At 41.2% G+C, this 21,710-nt stretch overlaps 1 protein-coding gene across 6 annotated transcripts in view; it reads right to left on the bottom strand.

The window, feature by feature from the left end:
* The window catches only part of LOC112563642 (dematin-like), a 31,710-nt gene that overhangs the window by 8,741 nt on the left and 1,259 nt on the right, over positions 1-21,710 (bottom strand). Inside the window, exons 2-8 of one of the 6 annotated variants that reach the window (XM_025237837.1) lie at positions 17,708-18,255; positions 7,254-7,312; positions 3,368-3,457; positions 2,239-2,380; positions 1,244-1,291; positions 884-904; positions 375-557 (exon numbers count right to left, since the gene is read on the bottom strand). In XM_025237837.1, coding sequence (XP_025093622.1) covers positions 375-557; positions 884-904; positions 1,244-1,291; positions 2,239-2,380; positions 3,368-3,457; positions 7,254-7,312; positions 17,708-17,993 — 829 coding nt within the window. In that variant the 5' untranslated portion in view covers positions 17,994-18,255. Of the gene's footprint in view, positions 1-374; positions 558-883; positions 905-1,243; positions 1,292-2,238; positions 2,381-3,367; positions 3,458-4,658; positions 4,749-7,253; positions 7,313-14,578; positions 14,732-17,707; positions 18,256-21,710 lie in introns of those variants that run through there. The other 5 variants (XM_025237838.1, XM_025237836.1, XM_025237840.1 and 2 more) reach the window with 5 other exon arrangements.

Genomic DNA, 21,710 nt, shown 5'->3' on the forward strand with positions numbered 1-21,710 from the left:
GGAAACAAACATGACAAAAACGCATTATGACACGGTTTTTAAAATAATTATTTCAGCATTTCAATAAAACAACTTGAATTTATAGAACTCTGAAGTCATCGCTCAAGGAATGAAAGCAGACAGTTTGATCTCACTACTACTACATTCCCTCCCCTTAGTTACTTAGTTTTAGCAAGTTTAAATAGGGAGGTTTTACTGTATATCACAATCTGTTCACTTCCTAGAAGCATTACTTCATACACTTAAAACAATTTTTTTGTTAGGACTTATAATAATAATATATTTAACCTAACACTGCTCTTGAGTTGATAATGGAAGGGAACGATCCACAACACTTGTCAAGCTCCCAGTGAAAGGCATCTTCTAATACTTACATATTTCTGGAAGGATAGCAGCTGGAGATGCCAGGCCTGGCCAGTCATCACGCTCTATCTTGTCAGGCTCATTGGGTTCTTTGGGCTTGGCACTGGGAAACACACTCATGCGTACTGGCTCTTCATTGCGCAGATCTGCAGGAGATGAGCTTCGCCGCACCTTTACCACGCGCTTACCAGTCGCTGTAAGCCACACACAAAAATATCTTTACTATTTCTAATGCTGTTTAAGGTTTATTATAAAGAAATTCAATATTCGGAAGGTAACAATCCCCATGAAGAACACATAATAATCATAAACTGATATGGTTTTTCTTTAGTGTTAATAGTTTGTAGTACAATAGTTTTAATCATCACCATTACACTCTGCCAATAACAGTGTCTTAAAATTGTTTTGAGAATAAGTTTTACAAGAAAGTATGTCCAGAACTCGGGCAGTAAAAAAATTATATTAAAATCATATTTCACCTCAACAACATCAAAGAACTAAAAGATAAATGATGGCTCACCTAATGCACTCATGCCACTGCCTGTGTTTAGAGAAAAATAAAACAATGTTAAGTGAAACTATAAGATTATAACACATAACAACACAATGGTTTGTGATGAGTAAAAGCAAGAATAATTCTATAAAAAGAAAGATTTTGCTGGAATTAATTTTTTATCATGCTAGTGGCATACATACATGCAAGTATGTCAGGTTGTACTAATTTTATTATAACAAAGAATTAATTTCATGCACACTGTTTGAAAAAAATGACCAAAAAATTCCATCTTTTACACTTCGCTTTCTCTTGTTTCTTTTCCCAACAATAAGTAAACCAACATCACATCGCCTTCACAAAGTATGTAAATGAGATGGAACTTACTTTTCTTTTTTAAGAAATCTGGGGGATCCTTTGCATAGGAGAAGTTCACTGTTATAAGCAAAGACAAAATTCATGTCAGTTGTCAGCTTAACAAGTACACAGGTATGCATATTTCTCAACAATATCATGACTTTTAATTCTTAAGTCATATTTTATGCATGTAAAAGTATGTCAAAGATGATTTGATAACACCGAATGACAAAATATTCCTTTTCATTTCAAAATGGTATTACAAAATGACTTACAGATATATCTGACCTAAATCTTTTACATTTTCAAACTCATGATGGCAAATCATTTAATTTTTTGTGCAAATGCTCAATCCTAACCTTCCCCTGACATTCTGAGCCACCAACCTTATAATGGCATGGTGTTCATGAGGCAGGGTTACACTTCAGGCTAGTTTTCTAGTAAGAGGGAGGAGATGCAGCAGGACTCTTATCTGGCTCTGACATTTATTTCTTTTATCATGATAATTATTTCAGAGTGCTGCCTGCCACTATATGACACTGCAGACACGGAAACAAACTATTACTGTCTTTGCAGCCAGATTCACAAAAGCTGCCCCAAATGTTCTTTTAATATCTGAACAATTTCACTTATTCTCTAGTGTGCAAGTAGACAAGTTGTTACTTGTCTTTCTATAGAGTGGCAGCAATAAAATTTTGTGTGGCTGTTAAAAACAAAAAAAAATATTTGCTCAAAAACACCAGGAATACACAATTTCTGCTTTCAAAAGATGCATGGTGAGAGATGTCACTAGCCAAAAATTTCATTTTTAAACAATGCCACCATCTCCTTACAGATCCCTCACACTACAGTTAACAAATATCAACAATGAAACACATCAGTTACTGTTAACGCCAGGCACGTAAAATTTCCCAAGGCAAGGACAGCGACATAAGCTTCATCATAAATGAGTATTCTCTCCAACTTCTGTCCTAGCAAAACACTACTCCAAGAAAGGAATTTGCTAGTCTTAGTATAAGACATACCTGGCCGGTGAAAGTGTGGCGACTTTTGACGTTCCTTCTCCTGCACACTGGACCTTTGCAGGTAGTTACTCTTGGCACCATCCAGATAGCTTGTTGTGTAAAAGCGCCCGAAGTTGGGTTCCGAGGTGCGCTTATTTGGTTCCTGGGAGATGAGATTTCCAATATTTACTATTAACAATAAGCATGAGCCTATCCTATCTGGCACTGAAGATTATAAATAGCACTTGGTAAGAAAACCAAGCATTCAAACCAACACTTTGAATTGTCCTATCCCACCTTATGCCTGTTTTGCTTTGTCCTAGATGCTTTTACTTCTTGTACATCAAATAATGTGTTTTCTTTCTACATATTCTTAACTATTGACACCAGCTGTTTCACAAAAATTTCCTTGTCAGATTTCTTCAACTCTGAGCATGTATTGTTAATATAAGCTCCATCTAGAGCTGTACCAATAATTATGTACTCATCAGCACATATTACACAATTAAAGCACTTTGTCTACCTACAGATGACATAGTGAGAAATATACAAAATGGTGGCAACAACAAAATATAATGTAAAGGTATGAAAAATAAATCCACAACATCTCAGAGGGATGAAAGTTCAGTGTTGAGCATTACACTGTTTAAAACAAAACACATAATTTAATCATTGTATTTTCCGGCAATGCTGTTCTTTAGTTATCCCTGCTACATGTACCAGAAAAGTAACACCAAAAAATGTGCAAATTATGGTGATGAAGATAAGGGGGTATACAGTATTTAAAATCTATAGGCATTTATAATAGTTAAATTCCTAGTATGCACAACAAAAGATGATAATATTTTATTGCAACAATTTCATTTAACTTAATCTAAGATAAGATGAATGTTAAGGGTTGAAAATACACTTGATAAAGATGACATGAAGATAACAAAGAAGAACAGCTAAATTTGACTATGCAAAAAGATAAAGCTCTTGATGAGTTGTTCAAGTCTCACACACATACAACCCAAAAAATATTTCGACCAGGCAACGAGGCAAGAAGAGTCACAACATAATATAGGAGACATCAGCCATGAGCACATCCATGAAATAAATGGAAGCGTGCAATAGCCATAGTTTTCCGAAAACAGGCTGGTGAACAAACCTCCTCTGCCCCTGGCTGAAGTGCCTGTGTGTTATTTGTCGACCATCGCTTGCCCGGGAAACACATCCCAGTAAGAGAGTGCATCAGACACTACGGAAAGTAGTACCAATTTAGTAGCTATTGCAAGATAGGGATTCTTTTAAGGGGAGTTTGATTGTAGGGATTTATTTATTTACTAAAAAAGGTCTAGCGCTGTCTAGAAGGGCAATAATAACATGTCTTTCATTATTATTCAGCAGTTATGTTGTCACTCTTCTGTATTGAAGATCATGATCTGGATGCCTGATAATGATTTTGCCAAAAGCAAGTAAAAATGTTTTGCTTTTCTTACTGAAATAATGCTATCTTTGTAATTTAAAATGATATCATGAACATGAAACACTTTAACCATCACCATTAGTAAATGTGACAGAAGGTATGTCAGCTTCTTCTCTTCTGTTATTTTAAACAAAGAACGTGATACTTATGACAAATAATAAGATTGAAATATACATATTTGTTTTTCTTTACTAAGGGAGGAAAGGTTAGCATAATTTAGTGACAACAATAAATTACAATCTGCATTTTTCTGGCATGACATATGAAGCATCCCACATACGAGGTGCTCTAAGTGCTACTTTTGAAAAACTGCTATTAAGTCATACATATAAGTGTTGAAATACTTTTTATTTATCCATCAACAGAAAGGCCTGTATGAAATTCAATCCATTTTATAGATTTTAGGGGAAATGCAGAAAACATGGAAACCAAGTACACACTGGCATAGATGCCCCCCACATTACCAACTATCCCTTTAAAGACTGAAAACAGCCAGAATACAGATCTCTGTCAGGAAGCAAAATAATCCATGTCAGCCAGAAGTGAACATATCAGCAGCAACATCTAAGTAATTTAAGCTAGGGCATTATAAACTATACAGTATAAGACTTAATATAAGATTAAGACCAGTAAAGCATGAGATTAAAAAAGTGATAAAGCTGTGTATGACGATCACAAACAGATAAAGATTAAAGCAGCCAGCGCCAATCTAATTGAGCTCAATCAACTCAAAGCAGCAAAGGCCTCAACCTGCATTATTCTTATCATAAGAAAAAAGTGAAAACAAATTGAAATTTGCATAAGCAGTTATCAGAAGCAAAAAATATAAAAAAACAACACTAGCACAATGTTCTACTCCCCGTTCACTGAAATGTTACTGTAGAAAAAAGTACATTTTAAAACTAGTTGTTCCACATAGTGAACAAGATTAGTTTTTATGATAAGAGATTTCAAAGTATGCTGTCATACGCACCAAGTTCTGTAACTGTCTCCGCAGACTGCTGGTGGTGGACACGGAAGCAAAAGAGCTAGTGGGGCTGTGGCTGCGGAAGGACAACTGAGCCAAAAAAAAAAAAAAACCCACACAAACAAAACCAAAACCACACAAACCACAAACATAGGGCTAATCAACCTCAAACAAAGTGATGCAGCATAGAAAGATGGGTTGTCATGACCAAGCAAACTGTGGTGGGGCAGTTAAATGTCGGTTGCACGATACATGTGGATGACATAAAGATGTATTATCATTAGAAAAATGGCAAGCTGAGTCGAAGTACAACAATTTCTGAAATACAAACTAAACTCAGTATACACAATATATACAATGTAATATGCCTATTGACTTTTTTTTTTAAAAAAGCAGTGTGACTAAGCTATATCCTCAATTTTAATAAAAATAGAAAGAAATAATATTCGTGCATTTGTTTTTATATTACTGGAAAAGTTTCATTGTTTTGCAGCTGCTTCATCCTGGCAACCCCTCTTTCCAACATGCATGACAGAAAATAGCCACAAAACAAACACCTACAGTTTTGGGGTTTAAATTCATGCCAGTGATAGCAAAAAAACAACATTATTGTCCTTTCCTCATTATTTGAGGTCATGTAAGTCATATCACTTGGTTATGCATAGATATGTGGACTCCCATCTAATAATTTTATGTTGTTAATAAAGTATCGTTAGATAAAGATGAAAATGCTACTATTTAAAAATAATTCTGAAAACAATTCATCTGACTGCCATGGGGCAGCTTAATTTTAGCCAAATATTTACTATAAAAGCATGGTAAATTGCGAGAAACATGTTCTAATTCTAACAATATATTGGAACAAAATGATTTCTTTTAAACACAGTTCACTATTGCTTGCATTACCTCTGTTGTATGTTCCAAGTATTTACTTGCAGAAAAATTGAGGTGTCTTATATTTGGTGTGTAACCCACATCGAAGGTGTACAAATACAGGTTCAAATGTGCCAACATCTCAGACTGCTGCATGTTTCAGGGCAAAGTTGTATGTAAAAATTGCATTGCAGACCCAACCACACTACCCAAAATCGCAGGTTGCCATATATAAGAGCAGAAGATGCACCAGTGAAGCCAGTATTACACTTTTTTTGGAAAACATAAACATTGCATCGTTTACCACAGTATTTGCTGGCCCAAACTCTTGAAGTCTACAAATCTAGTCCCTCTAGCAACCCCTCTGATGCTATCGTCCATTTGTATGTGCACTTGAAGAAGGCAGGGAAGGAGTTGTGGTGTGCAGTGAGTGGTGTGGAAACATGGCCGACAATCGCGACACGTGTGGCACAAGGGGGTAAGGTGAGGTGGTGTAGTGTGAGGTGGGAGGCGGAAAGCTAGTGTGCAAACGAACAAACTGACGTTTTTTGTCCGCCGAATGTGTGTCGGCCGATTACTCCGTGTGCTGGGTAAATGCTAAGAGCACCTGGCGGCCAGCGGGGTCAGCCACTGCGATGTAGCCAACAATTTGGCGCCCTGCCTGCCAACGAGGCCTCGCCGCTCGTGCCGTGCTGCTTGCTGATGCTACAAGCTCGCAGAGTGCGGAGACAACTGCACGTACCCGGTGTCCTTATCTGCCGCCTGCCTCCCTGGGCACAACGCTGTCCGGATGCACGCGCACGCGCAGACGTTCTAGGGAGGAGAGCCGACTGCACGTGAAGCCACACCATCCGGGAGCGGGGAAGTGGGGGGGTCATCCAACTGCCAGGCAACCTGTGCCACAGATGTCGCCCAAGTCAAGGCCATGCTGCATCGTCATTCATGACATTGGCCGAGGATTTGTTGGGTTTTTTCCCCTCTTGCCGCTTATGCTCGATTCCTCCTTGAAGACAACACTCGTGATGGAGCGTGCTGCCCCCGACCATCCTGACTTTTCGGCAAACTGACAGCCGCGACTGTAGTGACGGTTAGAAGTGGTTTGCTGCCTGACTGTAAGAGATCTAAGCCGAAAGAAATAACGTCTGCGAGGTCAACATCACACTCGCAACTTCTTTGTGGTGATATGAATATGTTTGGTGTGAAGACAAGTGCTCGACCCTTCCTACAGTTCACTGTTGCTCTCTTGCACGCGACATGCCGACAGACGAGTTCTTGACGATGGAGTTTAAATATTAATACATAAATACATTTAGGGTGTGAAGAATGTATCGTTATCTTACCCGTCAGTCACACAACCTGCCCTGGTACACAGCCTCAACAATACAGTGCAGTTTAAAAGTTTGAACCTCAAAATGTCTTTTTGAAGTGATATTTTTACAAGGACCAACAACAACAAACAGCATGTGGACAACCACACCACGTAATGCTGTCAGAACCAAAAACAACTCAAATGAGACAGAGCAACATTGAACGAAAGCTTGCAGCGCCACCCATGATAGGCACGTGGGGAAGTCGGGGCAGACTGTACAACGCCCCCTGCTGGGGTCGAGGGTCAAGGCGTAGGCCACAGCACGTGCAGAAAGTAAAATGGCGAAAGGGCGGGCAGCCAGGCAAAGGGAAGATAATCCTCTGTCTGCCAGAGGCATCACGAGATGGGGCACAACTTACCTGCTGGTCAGTGGGGGTGAAGGCTTCATCGTCGCTCTGGTCAGTAGTGGACCCCGGACCTGAAACACACAACACGCGCACACACACACACGCGCGCGCACACACACGCACAACAAAAACACGTGAGTAAACGCAAACAGATGTAGTAAAGAACAACAAATCAAAGATAACTCTGTTCCACCCTTATCCCCGAAATGGGGTTTCTACATTATCGGTAAAACCCCATGATTAGGGCCACCGGGGCAGACGACCTTTGAGACCCTTTGCATTAATTATTAATTGTAATAGTTTATTATTTTTCCAGTATATACCAGTATGCTTACATGTTATAATTCGTCTGGCAATATCAAAATTTCGTTTAAATAGCAAACGTGGACGTGAAAACTCGACAGACTGAAGAAACAAAGATTAAAGACAATACAAGGTTTATGTCCACCACCCTAATACATGTGTGATGTTACAGTCGCCACAGACATGAGTACAATTCTTGGAGGCAGCAGTAACTCTAGTAGTAAAGGTTACACTTTATAGCGTTCTTTGAAGTCTAGCTTTATTTTTTTTTTCCTCGTGATGCCTTTTCTTTTCACTTCTGTTTAAAAGAAAAAGAAAACGAAAAAATATTACTAAGGTCGGGCCCCCTCTACAGTCGCTGGTCTGGGTACACCACTCTCGTCAGGCCTGTCCATGATGACGCAAACATTGTCCAATGGCTGCAGCCCTCAACTCAAATGAAGCCTACATATCAGGCAACATGGACCTCAACCAAAGACTGCAGTGTTCATCGCCTTCTCTGAGGCCAATGATTGTATAGTCTTCATTTAAGCCAAGAATTGTACAGCATATCTTTGCACCTACAAAAACCAGCCTGACCTTTCTATCCTATTTGTCTGTTACCACATGTTCAAATGGTTCTTTTAGTATTACTAGTCATCGCAGAGACTGCAACCTATCTTGATCATGATGTTGCGCGATACATGTGCACAAATTATTACTATTCTGTAACTGTAATTATGCCGTTACTGGCAACTACACATCCCGAATGTGTTTGACTCGTTACACACGGTGAAGAGCTAAAAAAAATTTCTTTAAATGCTGGCGGACATTCTTCCAGCACCAATGGAACAAATAAGACATGGGTGCAGGTGCGTTACACGCCCAGTAAAGCGAAAAGGCAGGGCGCGACAAGCAAGGAGGCATGGGAGCGCGACACGCCCGGGTGGAGTTACCATCGCAACCTGCAGCAAACAGCAGAGCTCTTAGCGTCAACACCCGTGCAGGCCCGCTATCATGCCACCAAACGCACGTGCTATGTTTACTCAGCAAACCCGTGCGGCGGTGTACAACTACAACAACGTGCCCCCTTACCAACCCCTGTCCCGTCATCATCACTGGAACTGCGCACTACTCTGCACAGAAAGCCATTCCTCTCTGACATCGTGCTAGCATTTTTTTTTCCAACGCCAATGTCAAGCCAGGTGGCGCAGTCCCAACCGGAAGTGTTAGTCTGACAACGAGCGCACAATGATGCTATGATGTGTAAAATGCTAGACGTTATCATGCTGTCACGGCCTACGCGCTAACTGCAACTTCAGAAGCAGCGACCGCCGCTGTTGACATCTTGTTGACGGCCGCAGTCGGGAGACAAGCAACAGTCCCTATGCCGGACGTTCACAACGTGGAACTGCGCACGAGCTATTATGATGGCGACAGTAAATACATCCCGGGTATGCGTTTCCTTATCGTGAATCACGAGTAGATAGCTTTCAGATGGTAGCACCGGCAATTACACGAACGGTTGCCATGGACCCCAACGTCCATGACGACAACTGGTGAAGACTTGTGTCTGCAAACAAAGTCTAAATTTTAGCGCAGAAAAAAAAAATTGATGAAAGGGGAAAAAACGGGCGGGTGGGTGTGGTGGTGACAGAAATCTCTGAAAGTAAAGTGAAATGCTTGTGTTAGGACGGTCAGACCACTTCTATCCCGCTGGTTTCATTGGACTTGTTGAGCCGTGAGAGAGGGCATTAACGAAACGAATACTCCAAACTGAAAAGTGAACAGCCTCAGCTGGCAAAACGCCAAATGGCTGATAACGCTTGCTTGTATGTGTGGGGAGGGGTCAGTGGTGGGGTCGGGGTGGCGGTGAGATGTGGGACAGAACAGGATGCAGAGGTCTAAAGAGGCCGTAATGGGGTTCTTTTCAAAGTCGTAATTATCAGGGGTTTTCAAAAGACACAAACACTCGTTTTAACTACGCAGCATGCTTTGGCTGAAATGGATGAAATGAAAGCAATGGTCAATGTAGATCGAAAGGTCAGTGGCTGTGGACCAATTGTTAGAGCCCTCACATCTGGAGTCCACTTTTTTGGCTTTTTTGTGAGGGTGGGACATATTTCCTCTCTCTCACTGCCTCACCTATTCCCAACCCTCTAATAAAGTCAGGTCCGACCTGGGTCAACTAGGGGAGGTTTTTCAGTACTTGTTACAATGAAAACAGGACCCTGTACCTTTCTCGGTCTCCAAACCTGTTGTTCTTCCAGCTCCACATTCCACATCTGGCTAAGGTATATATACATAAAATGGGCAAATATGCGATGATCATACATGCAGGGTAACTCTAAAGCAACGAAGCAAGTTCGTAAGCAGCATTAGCAACAAAAACATTCAGCCTGTGACCTAACAGCATGCACATACATGATGGACATTCCCACGGTTGTTCGCTCGCTATCGAATCCTCTTGCTGCACAGCAGAGTATTAATACCACCACCACCACCAGCAGCAGAAGAAGAAAGACAATAAGAAACGCAATTAGGACAACAGACAGGGAAGGGACACAATCGATTCTCACGACAACCAAAAGCAATGATTTATCCTTTCATTAGTCAAACATTGCAATAAAATAAGAATGCTTGAGATGCAGGACTATGCACAGCATCTTTATACAGTAGATGTTAGCAACCCGCCTTGGGGCTCCATGTCGTGTCCTTATCAACCTCCCAAGGGCGGCTACACAGAACGCAGACGTTAAGATGCACCGTTTCATAAGATGTATGAGTAACCACGCCCACCACCTAAATCACTCCTCCCCTACAGATGTAAACTAAAGCCAACCGACAGCAGAGAGAAGTATACCAAATGGGAGGAAACTCACCTGCGTGTCAAAGCGATTGCTCAACTCTTTACCCCCCGAGTGCGTCAAGGATACCGGGTATAATATACACTATATTATAGTGTTAACAAGGCCTTAGTCGGGGTCATTAAAGGAGTTGGCTTAGTGTAATGAGGTCAGTCTTGAATGCACAATTAAGGTCATCATGTAGTTTCGTAACAAAAATATTATACTCGGTGTTACGTTTTAGTAAACGGACACAAAATATAACTGCTTGTTCTTTCTCTCTCCACTTCAAAGCTGCACCGACTCGCCATCTACAACCAACAGATAAAGCTGACTCCATGTGTTTCCTTGTCATCCGCCAGACAAATCCTGTATTTCTTGTTCTCTAACCCAAACTTCCAGATGTTAACAACCAACAAATACGACGCAAAATATGACGTCAATACCTAATTTCGTAATATAATGACGTCAATACCTAATTTCGTAACACTCGGTGCACAAGCATTTACACTGTACAATATTATGTCTCTCTCTTAACAAGTCTCTCTCTCTCTCTCAAATATGCCTAAAGGGTTTATAGAAAATAATAATACTTCTATAATGCACTTCCTCAGTCAATGGGCTCAAACCCCGCTGCTTTAATTCAAATTTGTGGAAGCCTGGACGGTGTTAGCTCCGGCAATACCTGTCCTGATATGTGAAGAGATGTGCACATTATGCAACGCACGAACGCTCAACATTAGGCAGCCGTTAATCACCTGACAGGTCTCAGCAGATAAACTTAACATTACACGGCAGACGTAAACATTTAACAACAATGAAATGACAGACGCAAAACAATGCACACCAACGAAAGGACGAGCAAGGCTAATACCAATGACAAGACAAACGAGCTAAATGGAGGGGCGTAGAGGCACCAGAGGAGGAGCACGTCTGCAGTGTGTTTACGCTAGATACCTGAACCCACGTGACACGGACACTCGATAACCCGCGAAGCTTCGGGTGCTTTTTTTCATCTCGAGTTCATGAGCCAGGTTTGCTGTGCAGCAAGATAGATGCTGCTTCCATCCTTCTCACATACCTACAGAGTATATCGAGCCTCGTTATCAAGCGGAAGGTCCTGATGATAAGGACACGCGCCTCGGCCTGTTTTATGTTCGCCAGCGCACGGCTAATGTGAAGCGGTGAATGTGACTCACTAGCAGTCCGGTCTGATTATCTGCTGCAGCGGTGGACAAGAACATCTCGAGATGCTCAGGACAAGCAGACAATGCGAGGGGTAGGTCAGCAGGGAGTTATGCCAACCCTGCAGCCACACGAAAACAACGGTGTTGATAAAGAACCAACGGCATGTTTGTACTCGCGATGGAAGACGGTTGAAGGCCATCATTCATAGCAACATCGTTTAGGGCAGTGAGGACTGGATACAGGAAAAACGCAAAACAAGGATTTTCTCTATCCGTTTTCCCAGCGGTGATTGGTCCATGTTCAGAAGCTAGGAAAAAAATTTGATGACAGCAGATTCCAATCAGTGACTGTGAATGCCAGTTTCTAAAAGCAAATCCAATATTAATGTCGACATTTGCAGTATTTTAACATAGTGTAGTTACCGAATGTCCATCAATGAATCCCGATACTGCACACAGGAAAAGAGGACAAAGAAAAAGAAGAAAACAAAATGACTCGTTGTGCAAGTTCTGAAAACATTTTCCTATCGAAATACAAATTCTCTCCTCCTCAAGCAACATACAGTGCAGGCTAAACTCAAACTCAGTGCAGAATGTGTTGCTCTCATAAAACTTATTGTTTTTGGCATCGCTATGAAAGGCTGTACTATTCTTTTCAAGTCACCTGAACGTTGTTTACTCCTCACAACAACGAAAGACCTTGTCAACGGCTATCTTCTGCCTCTGTCGGCGCTGTCAGCCACGAATTATAACGACGCCATCAGTGGCTGCGACTACTACTGCCACTTCCAGCTACCGGCTGCACGGTGTGACAAATGCGTTGCGCTCTGTTTATCAAATAAGTGAGAGCGTGACTCAAACCCCGAAACACGAGAAACAAGAGTGTGAGGTCATAGTTCACACACCCCGCACACCGCCTCCTTTGATCCTATGTACACCCAAACACCATCTTGCCCCGTGTTCCACTTCCAGGTGCTGTGAGGGACTAGGGAACCAAATGTACACCAAACGAGACCAAATATTCTATGGGCTGTACAGGGTCACACGACAACCTGGTGCACAGAATGCCGCTAGCTGCATGGCTAACAGAAATCGGCTAAAATGAACATTTCTGCTACCGGCCACAGAAACAGACGCTCCATACGGAGGACCGCCCAACCACGGCGATTGGCGTGCTCTCGTTATGAATGCTGCATGAGAGTCTAGTTTGAACTAAGCTACCTGAGAAAAAAAAAAAACACCCCACAAATGCGACTGATACTAGTTCCTAGCATCCATCTTCTACTTTTCTATCAGATACCATAATCCTACAAAATTATTTTCACGTATAATAAACGTAAACGAATATTACTCCTCATCTCTTACAAAAGCGGAAATCACGTGAATTATCCCAGATTAACGAGGTGTAAATCAGCTTATGTCGTCTGAAGGCAGTGCGCTGCTAGGTCATAAGGCGGGGTGGGAGGTGTGAGTACGGGGGTGGTGTTTTCAATAAAGACCCGTAATCCGCTCGATGCGGCAAAAAGTGAACTGTGACGTCATATGAACGCATACAACCTGCAGTCGTTGGGATATCACCCTGTAAAACGTCTTTTCATTCATCATTTACGTCATTGTTTACGGTTTGGTAGCTCAGTCTCGTCACTGCCAGCTCCCCCACCCACTCACTCCTCCTGCCAATAAGCAAGATGGACGTCGCTGAACAAACATGGCGGGCGGCTGTGTCTGGCCGCACCAATACCGAGGATATCAGTGACGTCATGCCCAGTCGAGCTGCGATGGACGGTAAACAGGTTTGGGCACATGTTCCAGCAGGAGACACTGAGGATAAAAAGATGTCTCACTCTCCTCACCCCCAACACCACGATCCCACCCTGCTTGCCTCCATCTGTCGCCCTTCGCTGCATTAAGAGTTCAAAGAGGGGTCAAACGCTCACCTGACACCACTGCAGTGGATTTTGAAAACACTTCGGTTCAGATCTCGTCCCAAGGCACGTTCTCAATCCCTAGATGTAAAACCTGTGTTTTGTTTTGTAGGCTGGATGTCAAAGGTTTTTTTCCGGGTATTTGGTTTCCTCAGCACCCCACTGACCGGAGCCACTGCGGGTGGATGGAAACCAACCCACCGTATAATCACGAGACGAAGAGCTGGTATTTTCCTAACTACCGAGACTGAATTAAGTTATTCACTGAACCTAGTCACACGTTTAAATAAAACAGTATATGATCTGATTTACCTTTCGTTAAATCTACAAACTGAAATGAATACGCATCCACCCGCGCTCCTCGATTGTTTTCTTTTTTCTCATGCACACGATTTTATTCATAACACATCGACCGCAGTCAGTGCCCATGGTTGTTGTCGTCTGCAACTCGTCATGTCCGTAGTGTGCTCTTACATAAAACCTGGTTGATGACATTTACAGAAAATTAAGCGGATACGTGCACACCCAGGCTTTGCACCGGACTTCGGTGGTTTACCTGTCCGGACCTGCCTTTCCTCCGCCCCCAACCCAACAGCCGTCTTCACCTGCGGCGCAGCTGGTATCAGATGGCCATGACATGACGGTAACTATTTCGCGAACTTCCCAGAATGACTTTTTTTTCACTTTCACTTACCTGCACCGACGAAGTTGACAATTAACAATAAGTAATCTACAGACTAGTCAAAATCTACCCCCAAAATGGCGTAGTAGTTCTCCGAAATTATACTCTCCAAATGGACAGCGCAGGTGGCGGATGTACTACTGGGTAGACTGTGGTCCGAAATTCAGTGAATGCCTATTGCCACACAGACGGACAGAAATGTAGCTGCAGGGGTCCAGCTTGTCCGGCAGCGAGCAGCCGCACATTCGACGACGTTAACGCCATCGCCATGGTCGCAAAGCTGACGTCAGAGGGCGAGCTGGACTGTCCGCGACAACATCCGCCATTCCCCTTACAAAACACCATCGTGGGTTAACACTTAATCGTCGTAAGTCTAGATAATACTTAAGGGCGAAATCAAAAAAGGTCAACGAACCGATTAAACTGAAATACGAACCCTCCGCCTCCGTGGTCTCAGGCGACAAAACTGTGATGTGAGCCGTTCTGGAATGAAAAACACTGCGAAGAACACCCTTCAAGATACCCCTTTAAACTGAGGCCTCTTTCTGCCTTCACAAACAGCCTGGCAGTGTGGATTACATACCTCTGGATGACTCACAATGGGCATCCGGGTCGTTAATTTAAAAAAGAAAACAACAACAATGATGACAAAGGGTTAAGGGTGGGTTTGGCTGTTTCACAGCTTCTGGCTGAGGCATGTGAGGTTAAATTTGCAAGCATTCATCATGCATCATCTTATCTTGAGCTCTTGCATTATGAGGTTGGAAAATGAAATAAAAGGGATCACAAACTGCAATTCAGGCCGTGAAAGCGGGTGGAGAGAGCAGACCTATAAAGTGAGATAACGATCCAATGATAAAGAGGCAGCCGACATTATATTTGGCATCCTATGCATCACAACACTGATTAAAAATAAACCATGAGGTCGTTTGAAAAAAAAAAAAAAGGTCAAGATGTCTGTATTGATAATATAAATAGAGATGCAAAGCGCTGATCCGAGTTGTGACTTGATTAACTCGGATTTCTGGAGTTAAGCATATAAATCCCACAGTCTGATACCCACCCTAAATCTCTTGAAAATCAACTCATCTCCTCTTCTTGCTATCTGACCACTGAGTTATCTCCTTCTGTCAAACCTGATAGGCACAAATGTTGTTCAATCTGTAATCTGACTCCTACAAACAGATTCAACAGCTGCAGCCAATGTCAATAAATAATAAAAGTGCTGCTAAAGATAAGTAAGAGCATATCTGCTGTAGTTATGGCCAGTTTATAACAGATAATACTTGGAGCGACCACACTGTCTCCTTTGTGCTTTTGACAAGTCATCTGAAGGATATGATTTTGCGGTTCTCTAACAAAGTGTGGTCTGTGTAAGAGGTAATCTATCACAGGCAACAGTGACAGCCTAGAATGAAACAAGGTGAGTAAATCTCATTCTCTCTCTCACGCACACAAGAAAATCACACACATTCTCACTAGTGCTTTCAAGAGCACATGTAATATGTACAGCAGCTAAAACACATCATGGAAGATACTCCCTAGCAGAAAAATTAGTGCCAACTACTCAATTTTATTCTCTCTCAACATCAGAAACCACCAACCCACCCCTATGGATTAAACTAAATAAGGAACATGTTTTTATTCTTTCATAACTAGTTTAGCCTACCTAATACTAAGTAATCTCCAGATTTCAACAAAAAAGAAAGGTCAGTGAAGCTAAGTGTCACATTCACATACAGGGGTAAGAGTCAATACAGTCAAGTGTGACTCATGACTGTAAAACGCAGGCACTGAATGTACAGAAGACTGTACATAACAAATGTACTTGATATCTGTGCACACTGTTACTCACTGCTCTAAACATTGCTCAAATCATGAAAATATCATGAAAATTATGTTTTCAGTAATGCTAGTACCCTAGTGGCTTTTTCATAATGGATAATTCTCTGCATGTTCACAGGGCTGGCTTCTCTTCCATGATTAAGCTGAGTCGCTGGCTTACCAAAAAACACCAACACTTCCCCGCCCCTCATAAAGGATAATTCTGTAGGCATTTCTATTACACCTCCTCACTCTACCCCCCGCTTCTCTCCTCAGTATCTCTCTGATACACCAACGTGCATGCACAACTTTATGCATGCATTCATGCTGAAGTACATACATCATAAAGCACATTAAACAATAAAGAAACCATAACAAAGAAGCATGAGTCACCATATGCATCACTGACCAGATAGAAAAGAGCAAGTGTACTGAACTTGATCAACAGCATTTGGACTGAACCTACAGCTGGGTGGTTCGACATACGCCTGCCTGCTAAGCAAGCATACTGGCTGTACAGGGAGAGATTACTGTCCCCATGCATACATTATTCAATGGGGAACTTCAATAGCTGTTGCTGGCAAACACAGTCCTTTTAATGGGAATTGAACGGCTGCTGTTCATTAAAAAATAAATAAATAATTAGTCCCTTCCACCTCTCAGCAGGTGGGAGCTAATGTACTCTCTCCTCCCTACCTCACCACAAACCTTCAATCTCTCCAATACTGGATTATACAACTCTATACTCAAATCATCTTTAAAATGTCAACACAACTAGAAAACCTGTTTCCTTCTTTGGATTCTTATGGGGGCAGAATTTTTTATCTTCAGACAATAAACGATTTTCTACCATTAGTTGGTTATTATATCGGAAATCCCAAGAAAAATGTTGTAGTGTTATTACTTTAGATGGCTGTTTGGGGCTGTGATAACTGTACATAGTATGAAAGAAACATTCACATGTTTACCTACAAGTACAAACTGCCTACCGAAGGTTTAGGCTAAACATTTAAATAATGTTTTTAAGATTTCATACAATTTGAACTTAATTCCATGAGAAAAAAGTTTATTGCACTATTTTAGGGACAAAATGTATTAAGAATTACTATTACTTGTATCACAATTAGTTTATGAATACACATGCAAAACACTGTTTTTCTACAGGCATATCTCACGCATCCCATATACGGTGCACTGTGTTTTACATTTCTTCTTGCCAAAAGTTGATCTGCACTGTATCATGAAATCAATGGTCACAGTAAAGATATTGTGTATTTAGTACTTCATCCTGCTGCAACATGTGGTCTGCATGACTCAATGCTACAAGGAATGCATCTGTTTACTTATTACTTATAAATGGACTGGTTGCTTATTCACAATTTGAAATAAAAGATCATCAAGCTTTGCAAGTGGTTTCAAAGTTCTTTAGTACTACTTGTGAACTGTTTATGAAAAAATGGGTTCTACATTTTAATAAAATTTGTTGTGGTGCTCAACAGGTGGCCTTTAATATCTCTCTCTCTCCTGCTCTAGCACACACAATGCCAAACTACAAAATACTAAATTGGTCATTACTACTGCAATCAAAACATAAAGCAAGTTCCAATTTTACGCCCAAGTAATGTAAGCCTGGATAAAAACAAATAAACCAAAAACAACCTGCACATATTTTGTAAAATTTCAAAGCCATTAGTGATAAGCAAGGAAAAAAGACACTTACTGAGAGGTGGGCTTGCGGGCTGCATGCCTGTGCTGATAACTCCGTTGGCAGCTGGTGTAGAGGTTGCCTGAGGGATGTGGTTAGTAACCGATACATCATTGATGATCAATGGTGTCAAGGGCTCTAAATCTCGCTGTTCCATCTTCTTGGGTGTCTGCTCTTGGGAGCTCACTTGGCTCTCTACTGTTCCCTGATGGTCAATAGTCATGGGTTCCTCAACCCCCTCCTTGTGCTCCTTTTTATGGGATTTGACTTTGGATGGTGATTTGGAAGACTTGTGGCCCATCTTTGACTTTTTAGGTGATGATTTGGTGGGTGACTTGGTTGAGGCTGATCTATATTTTCTTTTTCTATATTATCATCACCAACAACATCATTACTTGTATGGCCCGCCCCTTGATCCACAGGCGAGTCTGCACCTGGGGTAGACTCTCTGCTGGGCGACTTTGAAATTTTTGACCCACGCTTGGAGGAATGCTTCGGGGAGCGCTTGGGAGATGGAGAACCTTCTCCTTCTCCATCTCGCTCATGCTTCCCAGCCTTCTGGCCTGGAAAGGAAAAGCAATGCACATCTCAATCAAAAGATAAATCTTAACACAAATCTAACATACTATAATGAAACTGAATTTTATGTGTTATTTACCCATGAAAAAAATAGATGAAACATGTATGAAAGTTGTGTAATTTCTCTGTTCTCACAATGTTTGTTGGTAGTTCAATCTCTCCACAAACAAAATCAAAGATAATCCAATGTCCTGTATCCCTTAGAGAGGAACAACACAATGCAATGTTTTACAATTATTTCAAAACTGTATCCCATGGTCTTTGTTTGACTGTTCTTTATTATGGTATACAAAAAAACATTTTATTGTGCTATTTTCGCTAAAAGCTATACACTGAAAATGGAAGAAATAAGGGACTAGAATATTTTTTTAGTTACAATACGTGACTTGGCAAGGCAGGTCAGCAGTGATATTTACCTGCGGGCTGTCATCAAACAATGGCACTCGCCAGTAACATGCATGCAGGCAGAGCAGAGCCAAGCTGGGAATATATTCCCACTACCTTGCAAACAAAGGCTTAAACGTTAAGCTTTTGCAAGCACAGCTCAAGTTCACAAGGGTTTCAATCTTAACAGGATGCCCTAGCAATCTGATGACCAATTCAAACAACTTTTTATGTACACTATGCATTCACATTCAACTCCAGCTATTTTTAATTTACAAGCATGATAATTATTCATAGTGCTCATGAAAGTTGTTGAAATGCAGCTTTCCATGTCAACATCTAGCCCTAGGCTTTGATTTCACTGTCTCCATATCCTCCCTCCAGACATGTCATCCAAAGCTACCTCAAGAGCCACATTTTTGATTGCTTTATCTGAAATTCTCTGCTGGCCAATAGCATTCCTTAGTCCATCTAGTTTGGAAGAAAGAAAGGAACATCTCTCTCTGTTCTAATCAATATTAATTCCTGATAGTGCACTTGCCTCCCTTTTCTGTGGGTTTCCCTGACAACTGCCTGGTATGTTTTACTCCAGTGGCCTGGGTAGTGCCCTTGCTGTAGAAGCCAACTATGTAAAGCACTAACAAAATTGGATGGTCATAATATCTTAGTGTTTAGGCCTGAATTAGATGCAGCAGACCGCCTTCATCAGCCATGCAAGGCAGGCAGAGGGCTCATGAGACTAGGAGAACAAACTAATGTTTAGCGACTCAATATTTTAGCATGTTCTCCAAGGGAAAGGAATGGTACTGGAAGTATGTTTGGTGTTTTTCATAAGAACTCTACATAACTGACAAAGCAAATGATCAACTTGATGCAAAAGTCAATTCTTAACCTAAAAATAAATAAGAGACTGGGATCTTCCTTTAAATTTTACTTTATGCTATCACTATGGTCGCAAAGAATTTATGAAACTCAGTTATGCTAATACTGCATCTGTCCTATTTTTCAGTCATTAAACTAAAATTTTCTTTAAATTCCTCTTTATTCAGTCTCTATTTCTAGCTACAGAAAACAAAAGGCACTCAAGTGACACACCCACTTTTCTCCATTTCAGGACAATGCTCTACCTAAATGTTTTATGTTATACCAAGTGCTAAGAACTGCAGCACAAAATCTATTTGTACCCAGCTTAATTAATTTGAAACTAAACTGTCTGAAATGTACACCATTTGCTTGCTAGTCCAAAAGCCGCCTGCAGTGAATTATTATTGCCCTTTTGTCTTGTGTTCTCCTTCCCAGTGTTCTCAACAACTGAGTCCTGTCAGCAGAAACTGTGACAATGTGGCCAGTGACAGCATTACTGTCTCTACCTGACACCTCCTCAATGACCTACCACTGTCGCCTGCCTACAGAAAGGCAGAGCACAAAACATTTTCAAAAGGGCAACTTGACACCAACCTAAGAAGCTAATGACTAGGATAACCCAACTATAAAAAAGTTTGTCCCTGTAACAGAAAGTGTTCAATTATTTAGCAATTATTACCGACTGTCCCAACTATGTTCTGAAAGTGACAACCTGTCTATTTAATATAGTATCAAATATATACAAATGATATATACACACACACATACCTGTATATCTTTAAATAGAACCACAAACACAATCTTTGTGCTATTTGTAGCCAGAATGAATATCAAAAAAAAAACTGCACACACATAGGAAAGTTTGGTCACAGTTTATCTTTGCCAAAACAGCAACAACTCTGATCCTGATTGTGTGGGGGGGATACTCCTGTGCTTTCCTCTGTGTTAAAATGGAATTTCTGTAACTAAAGCATGTACTAGCATGAAATGGGTGGGAAAGAACTGCAGCTGAAGCACAGTGTCAATCTGCTGCACACCATGACCATGACAGCACAACACAAGCCACAGCAGAAGCAGAAACTACAGCAATAAACACAAGGCGGGTGCCTATGCATGCATTCTTTGAGGATGAATAGTGCCGATGGCCAGAGAACAGCTGGACTGACCTCTTTTACAAGGAGGCATTCTGTGCTAACACTAACTATGCAGCAAAAATCAGAAGCGACAGAAAAAGGGACACTAACTGCTTCAAAGGCATGATACATAGTAGCAGTAAGTTGCTTGTATTTGTGGATTATCATATATCCAACAGGTGCTACTGGCATAACAACAATAAATGGAAACTTGAGCTACAAACACCCTGACATTCATCATCACTTGTTTTGTTTCTAAATTTTAGAGTTGGAAGCATGGCAGACGAAGCTCCCTTTACTTATATTTCTGTATCATAGCCAGAAGGTGACACAAGGACAAATCATCTCCACAAGAACTGGACTATCTGCCCTACTATATTATGTCTCTGCATTCATACACAACTCATATTTTATATAATCACAATTTTCTTTATGCAGTTTTGATGAAGAAAAAGCATTAGAATGAGTGATATTGCCTGGCACCAGCAGAGTATGAGGTGATAACCTTTTAACTACAGATTAAATTACACATTACTATTTTAAGCATATATTAAAACCCCCAAACACTTCCTCCTGATGATACAGAAAAAGATGTGAGGACTTACAAGGGGAGTCCTTAAAGAAAAACGAAAGTGGCACAAAACTAACAGCTAGGTTATGTACCTCTTATGCTAATTAAAAACAGTGTGAGCTTTCATCCTGATTTTAATTCTGGCATGTTCAGGAGCTGGCAAAACCAAACAAGAATGCTACAAGATAAGGAAACAGATGAAGAAAAAGATACTTCTACAATGATGGTGATAATAATGTCAGTCTGATGACAACACACATTTCATCATCATTTTGGTCATTCCACTTGTACCACTCGGAAGCGGCTCTTGTGCCACTTATAACATTCTTGTCACTAGGCAACAGCTTTTAAGTGTACGTGTGCTCTGCAGACTTCATGTCTATGAGGTAATCTAAAGGCAGCACTTAACCGCTCTATTATCATTCCGCCCATTCCTCTTTAAATAAACTGAAAATTTGCCACTTGAAACCATTTGCAGCAGGCTTGT

The sequence above is a fragment of the Pomacea canaliculata genome, linkage group LG5, assembly GCF_003073045.1.
Source record: "Pomacea canaliculata isolate SZHN2017 linkage group LG5, ASM307304v1, whole genome shotgun sequence".
NCBI classification, from domain to species: Eukaryota; Metazoa; Mollusca; class Gastropoda; order Architaenioglossa; family Ampullariidae; genus Pomacea; species Pomacea canaliculata.